This window comes from Mchenga conophoros, linkage group LG11, assembly GCF_057382185.1.
Source record: "Mchenga conophoros isolate Kocher_MC1m ecotype Shallow Benthic linkage group LG11, M_conophoros_male_GT1.1, whole genome shotgun sequence".
Lineage (NCBI taxonomy): Eukaryota > Metazoa > Chordata > Actinopteri > Cichliformes > Cichlidae > Mchenga > Mchenga conophoros.
Window position 1 is genome coordinate 8,070,409 of NC_140536.1, and position 9,041 is coordinate 8,079,449.

The following is a 9,041-nucleotide window of genomic DNA, read 5'->3' on the forward strand; positions in this document are numbered from 1 at the left end:
TATGAGATAAAGAAACAAAAGTGTAAGCAAAATGTGCAATTACTATGTTGTAAGTATAACTTATTTAGTCTGTATATACATTTTCATAAGCTGAATCACCCTGCTGGCACAGTGGCTAGCGGCGCTGCCTCACAGTAAGAAGGTCCTGAGTTCAATTCCACCATCAGGCTGGGGTCTTTCTGTGTGGATTTTGCATGTTCTCCCCTTTCTAGGTATTCTGTAAACAATAATGCAGTTAGTGGGGACATGTTAATTGTTGACTCTAACTTGCCTGTCTGTTAGCTCTGTGGCAGACTGGTGACCTGTCCAGGGTGCTCCCTGCCCCAAGACAGCTGGGATAGGCTTCAGCCCCCCCAGACAGAGCCAATCACCCCTTGGTGCTTTTTACCGATATCATATAAAAATTCACATTTTATCCAGCAGTCTAGCATATATCAATTTATAATCATTATGATGCTACTAAGCTTAAATTAGCAGTTGCTTTTCTTTCTTTTTCTTTTGGTTCATGACCAATGTCTTTCTCCCAGTTATATATCTTCACCTGTATTGTACAGTTGTAAATACATTTAGAAATAAATGCATAACACATCTAACCCTGAATAATAATTTATCATTATGAAATACCCAATGACAGAACACAGAGCACATGCATTGTTAATATAGTCGTAACCTGTAGGGAGAGGTGTTTTACATAACAAACACAGCAATATGACAGTAGTCATAAACAAAGCTGCACACTGCGGCAGCATTTAATAGATTTAATTTAGCAAACCTTACGGCAGACATGAAGGCTACAAATCATTCAGGGTGCTTTCTTAATCTCTTATTCTCCATTATGTGCTAACTAGACAGGCAGTAATGAAATCATCTGTTATTCATGAAGCATAAATATCTTTGGTAAGAAATACATAAGTGCACAAGGGTGTAAAAAAAAAGAGAGTGCTGATAACGTGAAATAAGGTACTGATATTAAACCTTGTGAGTATGACAGTGTCAACAAGTATGTCAGGTGTGCTGTGAATGCTGGGGTGCTCTTGTTCTGGATGTTAGACGCTCCCAATATGTGTTGGTGGTGGGAGTCAAAGAGGAGGTACTGGTCCTTGTGTGTGGGCTTCCGGTAACTTCAATGTTGAGGTTTTGATTCCCTTCAACAGTCCAGCAATGGCAAACAGTTATCCTTTATGTCTTCCCTGGTGAACTCTATTTTTTTATCCACAGTGTTGATATGAGCAGTGAAGGATTCTACTTTATATTTTGCATGGTTGGATCTTAACAAGGTTACAAGTAGAGCTTCAACATTCAACAAGAAGAAATGGGAGTTAACAAAACATTATTTTGAGCACGGGGCTGCAGCCTGTTTCATTTCAAGCACTGTTTTCAATAAACTGCATGCTCAAAATAATGTTCTGTCTCACTCCCATTTCTTCTTGTTGCATGTTGAAGCTCAACCTGTAACCTTGTGAAGGTCCAACCATGCAAAATATGATTTTTTGCCCTTTTTCAGGTGGTCTTAAAATTTTGATAGGGACTGTGCTTTCATTAACAACAGCAGCCATCTGCTCTGCATACAATTTTAAAACAATTAAAAGAAAAAGATTTAAAGTTTTCAAAAAATGAAAAGATAAAAACATCAAAACAGAAAAACAGTGATAGATGATGCATCTGTTGATGAACTGGCCACAAATAATTTCATATTGTAATCCTTATTTCTTTATTGAACTGAAAACCTACTTTTATGGTTCCGTCAACAGAATGAAACAAAACTGACAACGGTACAGGTGCTTCTCCAAAGGCTACAATATTGTAGTCTATACTTCCTCTGCCATACTGTTCAGGTAAAATTTTACCAATTTTTATGTTTGACAGTAGTAAAAAAATACTCTGTCATTCTTTTAGGATGAAATTTGGTTACTTTTCTCAATGTGACTCAAACACAGTGACTTAGCAGAGTATCTACACACTATGTTCCCCCCAGTCCCCAAAAATCCAGGCACCTGCCCATCTTTCAGAGATCATGGGAGAATCTGATACATGATGAATGATGATACATGGTGCACATGAAGAAGAGAGTCAGAGGATGGTTTTAGAGTTGGTGGCTTAACACAAAGCACTATCACTGTCACGGTGCTGAGTCTTTGACACAGTGTTTGGAGTTTTGTGTGGATTTATTATTTTTCTTTCCTTTGCGTTAAGATTATTTAACTGTACAAGGCTTGTCCAGTTTAGTTCTTTTGTTCTCTGACTTTCAAATAAAACTTAATACTTACCACACACATGAAACAACAAAATAGTTGACCTCAGAGTTTCACAACTTTGCAAAATTCTGACAGAGTCATACTGTTGCAATACAAACTATATACATATCCAAATTTAGTCATCTTCAGCCTGCAGAGAAATTCAACAGTCTTTTTTGTAATGACTTTGTAATGATACAGTGACAACAACAGTCAACCCCCCACCCCTTGCACAGGGTTATATTAACCTGTCAAATCTTCATTAGGTATTTTTCTACAATCAGTCCATCCAAAACCAACAAGGCAACTTTACTTAAGGTACGTAACCTTTGTTATTTTGCTGCAGGATCTGTTAGGCAAAAATGTTAACCATTAAACTCTGCAGATACAGATATATTTTGATTTAAATAATAAATGACGCTAATCAATTAACATTAAGTAACTTGACTTTGTGAAACTTCTTGCTTGTAATACAGTAAAATACTGTAAAATGTTGGAATTAGGTCTTTCTTTAAAGCACTTTGGAATGGATGAAATAGTTGAAAACATAAAAAAAAGCATTTTACGTGATCCGAGCACATATTTATCATGGTCCAGCCAGTGCAAAGGAGCAAAATGACTAAGGTGCAAGTGTTTCATTTAAATATTAAACATCTAGTTGTAATTTATTAATATAAAAATTAAATATAAGTATAACATGTATAAAAAATTAAAAATGACTTTTAATTACATTTATGTCGTAGGTCTCAAGACAATGATGGAGTTGACCACAAACTCCCTCAATCAAATCAATTCAACTGCTGTACCTGATGGAAATGGCCATATATTTAAGTATCCCGGGTTGAAGCAATCTCTCAACACCATGTCTATCATTGTTTATTCCCTGATCTTTCTCCTTGGTGTGGTCGGGAATGGAGTGGTTATCTGGGTCACCGGGTTCAAAATGAAGAAAACTGTTAACACAGTTTGGTACCTCCACCTTGCTGTGGCTGACTTCATCTTTGCGGCATATCTGCCTTTGAATGTGACATACAAGATTTTGGGGATGCACTGGCCGTTTGGTAAGATCATGTGCAGGCTGAACACCATGGTGCTCTTTCTGCACATGTTTGCCAGTGTCTACATTCTGGTGGTGATCAGTGTGGATAGATGTGTCTCTGTAGTGTGGCCTGTGTGGGCTCAGAATCACAGAAATATGCGTAAGGCGTCCTGTGTGAGTCTGTGTGTTTGGATACTGGCTTTCATTCTCAGCGCTCCATGCTTTTTCTTCAGGAACACTGAGAAAGTGTTTGAGAAAGGCAAAATCCTCTGCTTCAACAGCTATGCTATTTCTGATAACTATGAATTACCATCTGTTATTCAGATGCAAAAGTTTCGTCATCAGGCCATGATCATCACCCGTTTCTTCCTGCTTTTTGTTGTTCCCTTCACTGTCATTGTGTCCTGTTACGCTGTCATCATCAAGCATCTCAAAAGAAACCGTGTCCTGGCCAGCAAGTCAAGTCGCCCCCTCAAGATCATTGCTGCCATTATCATCACTTTTTTTCTGTGCTGGGCTCCCTTTCACATCATGAGTCTCATTGAGCTGGTGAAATTCAGAGCTGCTGCTCCAAATGAAACTTTAGTCTATGTCATTGCTGTTGGGAATCCTCTTACTAGAAGTTTGGCATTTTTTACCAGCTGCCTGAATCCACTGCTGTATGTGTTCATGGGACAAGATTTCAAGAAAGAAATCCGCAAATCCATCCTGAATTGGCTTGAGACTGCCTTCCAGGATGTGGAGGCACACTCTCACACTTACTCAAAGACCGAGGACACCAGTCAGAGCAAAGATAATCAGATTTGAATATTGACATGTGAAGCTGTCACCGACATGATACATTATTCATGTTATTTTTGGACTTAAAAAAACACATTCACACATCAAACCTTTTGCATAATCTTACAGTTTAATTTTAATATTAATATATTTAATATTGTTCTTTTCAATTAAAATAAGTTACCGTAGAATAACAACAGTGAATTTATCCAAAACCATAATGTTGAAAATTTACTGGGTAATTTGCATTATGATATGAGATTTGAAAACAAAAAAGATTGTACTTGGACTTAATATTTGATGCTAAATAATAAAGAGTGCAAAAGATACTGACAGGAGTAACATCATAAGCTTGACTTTAAAACTGTGTATTATAATGTCTCCTTCAGGTAGAGAGAAATGAGTTATTGATGACTGCAGCAGCTATTGTGACTGCCTTAGAAACAACAGCAAAACCGAAGGTTTGAATAACATAACATCTTGCACATTAACCTTACAAACTTGAGGGGTTATGTTTTTTTTGTTAGCAATAGCTAAATGTTCTGTATTCAAAAAAGTGACTGGGGTATACTCCCTTGGCATTTTAAAGGAGTGGCACTCCAGTTAAAAAAAAATGTATTGTCATTTTAAGGATTATCTCTAGCTATTCAGACCTATTTAGATAAGAATTTGTTGGTTAAATTTCATATCATTTTTTAAATCATCATCATCATTGTTGTTTATTCTAAGTGATATTTGATCATGTTAAATCTGTACTTACACAAATAAAACCTTAAATATTGCAAAACCTGTGTTTTTTTTTTAGGAAAAGCTTAAAGTTCATTCCCAAAAGGTTGATTCTGTTCATCTGGAAGTCGCGTTTTTTGTGGGAGAAGCGTTTCGTCACTCATCCAAGTGACTTCTCAACTTACTGCAGGCTTTTCCAACCTCATAAAGAGTAAATTGACACAATAACTGAAACTAGCCCACTGAATGAACATTGGGCTGTGAAGTCAGCTGCTTGATCAAAAATATGCACATAGCAGCACTGACAAATCCAAATATCTATAAAACAAAATGCACATTTCTTTGTTTCCATTAACACAGATTTGGGAATTTTTCCAATTATGGCCTTCAGAATCAGTTCACTTTCACACTCACCGGTGATCTTGAGACAGCGCGAGAAGGCCTGCAGTATACTGCAGGCCTTCTCGCGCTGTCAAAATTGGTCATTGTAGCAGTTTGTAGCAATCGTGGTCTTAACTTTTGATCTGGACTCTCAAACTGCTACAATGACCAATTTTCAAACAAAAATAAAACAACATTAAGAAGTAAAAAAAATATGTTTACAGCATTTTATAGATGAGAATCTAAATTTACTTCATTACAGATTGACAAATTTGCATTTGTTAAAAGAAAACCTAATAATATTTCCATTAAAATATTAAAATGTAAAATAATCATCAATCTTGCACAAAATCCCAAAAATCTATTTATGCAATTCCAGTTGCCTTTTTCACTTCTAACACAAACTTCAGAGGGCGCTGCTGTTCACTAAACGGAGAGAGCATCAACAAATACAGTCCTGATCAGAAGTTTCAGATCAAGCGCTGTTTTTTTGTGAGCATTGCATGCTCACAAAAATGTTTCTCTTTGGATGTTGAAGCTCTACTCAGAACCTTTTTAAGATACAATCATGCAAAATATGATTTTTTTTGCCATTTTTCAGGTGGTCTTAACTTTTGATCTGGACCGTATCGATGGGATCTTAACAGTTGTGGATTTTGCTTAGAAAAACTACAAATGACAGTTTAAATATTGAAAGTAGTTTGAGCCACTCTTTTAGACAGTTTTCTAGTCGAGGTTTGAGTTGTGACTTCTACAAAATGAACACTTTCATAGATGCTGTTATGCCAAAATAATGTTGTGCACATAAACTCACCGACATATGACAACTTTGTGGCATTAAATTTGTATTGTAATTTTAAAAAATGTAATACATACATTTAATAAAGTTTTAATAGACACCTTTCAAAACACTCAAGTACTCCTTATAAGCAAATCAAATAATAAATTCAAAGTCTGGATATTAACAGCTGGAAGACACAAAAACTCAGAGGACACAAAAGGCAAGAAGTAAGAAAGAGGAAAATATCCACAGGCAAATCCAGTGAACTGCACCTCAACAGTGTTTGTGGTCTTATAAGCTCTTCTGGGATTTTTAGTTTGCATACTTGGATGATTCAAATGAATGATTCATATATTATGCTAAATATATACAGATCTTTCTATTAAAGTCCCCCTCTACAGCCTGTTGTTTCTTAGATTCAGCAATGAAACTGAGGCTACGTCCACACGTACGTGCGATCGTGGCTCAAGAGTTGGGAGGTCGCCTTGTAATCGGAAGGTTGCTGGTTCGAGCCCTGGCTTGGACAGTCTCGGTTGTTGTGTCCTTGGGCAAGACACTTCACCCGTTGCCTACTGGTGGTGGTCAGAGGGCCCGGTGGCGCCAGTGTCTGGCAGCCTCGCCTCTGTCAGTGCGCCCCAGGTGTTGGCGTTGGGCTCTTTTAATAAAACTCCTCATTTAGGCGATAACGTGGAATCCCACCATCTTTATTCCAGCTCACTCTATGTTCATGACATAGCATCACCTCCTGTCTAGAAGGGTAAGTACTGCCCCCTAGTGGCGCATGATATTCACCAATATAGATTACACCACATCCCCCTTACTGAAGTCAGACTGGTACATTCTTTTGTTCTTCAAACAAAACATAACTGCATATAGCTTTTTCAATACAGGCATACCCCAACATTTCAGGAAACATAAAGTCAGTATTGTCATAAAAACTTTCTTTTCCTCCTGTAACAGAATAAACACTTTCTCTTTTCTTTTCAACCTGTAACAGAATAAACACTTTTTTTCTTTTCAACATGCTACTCTTAAAACCACAACTTAGCATTTGAAACACACTTTTCCGTTTTCAAACAATCAGCGTCACAGATCAAGTCTTTTCGGTTTAATCACCTCCCTACCAGACCGGGTTCTAACCACACCTGGTGTATGGGGTGCGCTTGGCTCAGAAACTGTCTCTGTAGGAGTAGCTTGGATCTGTGTGGCTTCGGTTTGAGCCTCTGTTTGCGGGATCGGCACAAGATGACTGCGGTTCCTTCTAATTGTCCCTTGGGGCCCACTGATGACGTACGATCGTGGAGTCGGGTGGACTGCTGTCACTGTGCCCTGTGCTCTTGCGTCCGTGATCCAGACTGGTTGTCCTGGCACCAATTTATCCAGTTCTCTTGTTCTATGTCTCTTGTTAAAACTTTCGGTTTGTCTCAGCCGTTTCTCTCTCTCCGAACAACTAACCTGCTGAAAATCAGGCAAACGGGGCTGTAAGGTTTCAGGAAGCATTGGCAAGGTAGTACGAAGCCTGCGCCCCATGAGAAGTTGAGCCGGGCTGTAGCCATTTGCCAGTGCTGTTGTTCTGTATGCCAGCAACGCCTTGTATGGATCGCTAGCCTTTTTGAGGAGATTCTTGACGGTCTGGACGCCTCTCTCCGCTTCGCCGTTGCTCTGCGGGTACCTGGGACTACTGGTAACATGCTCAAAACAGTAGTCCTTTGCAAAGTCTCTCATTTCTTGACATGCAAATTGTGGCCCATTATCGGTGATCAATACTTCAGGGATTCCATGGCGTGCAAATATTGACTTTAAATGCACAATCACATTGGCTGAACGAGTTGGACTGAGTTGAGCAATCTCGACATATCTCGAGAAGTAATCCACTACTAACAGATAGTTTTTGTCTTTTAGTGTGAACAGATCAGCTCCTAAGTTCTGCCATGGCCTCTCAGGTAAACGTGTGGGCATACGAGGTTCCCTCACATTAACTCTCTCCTGAATGCACAGCCTGCACTTAAGGACAAGTTCACCGATCTGGTTACTCAGGCCTGGCCACCACACTGCTTGTCGCGCACGTTCTCTACACTTGACTACTCCTTGGTGTCCCTCGTGTATTTTGTCCAGAACTGCGTTTCGCATGTTTGCAGGTATGACCAACCTTGTACCTCTCAGTAGTAGTCCATTGTGTACACTCAAAACTGCTCTTTCAGACCAGTAGTGCTTTACCACTCCCTGCAGCTGGTTCCTGTCCGGCCAGCCCTCTGCACAGTACTTCATGACTTGCGAACAGACGCTGTCAGACTGCAGCTGCTCATGGAGATCTGAAAGGTTTTTGCTGCTAGTAGGAAGGCCCTCCAGCACTGTGTCAACGTAGATATCAATGTCCTCCATAAGGTCATTGTCTCTGGGAATCACGTTGCCTGCCAACGGCAACCGTGACAGCGTGTCGGCTGTGGTGAGGCTTTTGCCTGGAATGTGCCTTATAGTGTAAGAATACCTCATCAGGCGCATGCGGAATCTCTGTATCCGCGGTGGAAGCAAATCCAGGGCTTGTCCTCCGAGTAGGCTCACTAGTGGCTTATGGTCGGTCTCAAGCTCAAAGTGTAGCCCTAGAATAAAGTCACTGAATCTTTCACAGGCCCAGGTGAGCGCTAGCGCTTCTTTTTCCAGCTGAGCGTAGCGCTGCTCTGTGGCTGTCAATGATCGCGAGGCATACGCGACAGGTGACCACACGTCATTGTCTTTCTGTAGTAAGACTGCCCCCAACCTGTATGAAGAAGCATCTGCTGAGATCTTCTGGGGTTTGTTTGGGTTGTAGAGCTGTAGCACTGGTGCAGATGACAGTTCTTGTTTTAAACTGTTAAAGGCGTTTTGTTGCTCATGCCCCCAGTACCACATGTTTTTAGTTGAAAGCAAGTCTCTCAGTGGTTTGTCTTTTTCAGAAAGGTTTGGGATGAATTTCCCCAGCTGGTTCACCATTCCTAAGAAGCTCCTAAGCTCACTCACAGTGCTTGGCTCTTTCATCTTCTGCACCGCGCTAGTTTTGTCAGGGTCGGGGCTCATGCCTTCAGATGACACAATGAATCCTAAGAATTTCACTGTTCTTTTG

At 39.8% G+C, this 9,041-nt stretch overlaps 1 protein-coding gene across 1 annotated transcript; it reads left to right on the forward strand.

Moving 5' to 3' along the window:
- Positions 1-2,988: 2,988 nt before the first annotated feature.
- LOC146563537 (chemerin-like receptor 1) lies at positions 2,989-4,750 on the forward strand. The gene has a single exon (XM_085290250.1). The coding sequence runs from the start codon at positions 2,989-2,991 to the stop codon at positions 4,078-4,080; it is 1,092 nt and encodes a 363-aa protein (XP_085146376.1). The 3' UTR covers positions 4,081-4,750.
- The last annotated feature ends 4,291 nt before the right edge of the window (positions 4,751-9,041 follow it).

Coding starts and splice junctions, on each gene's coding strand:
- LOC146563537 (XM_085290250.1), top strand. CDS start 2,989: ATGATGGAGTTGACCACAAACTCCCTCAATCAAATCAATTCAACTGCT.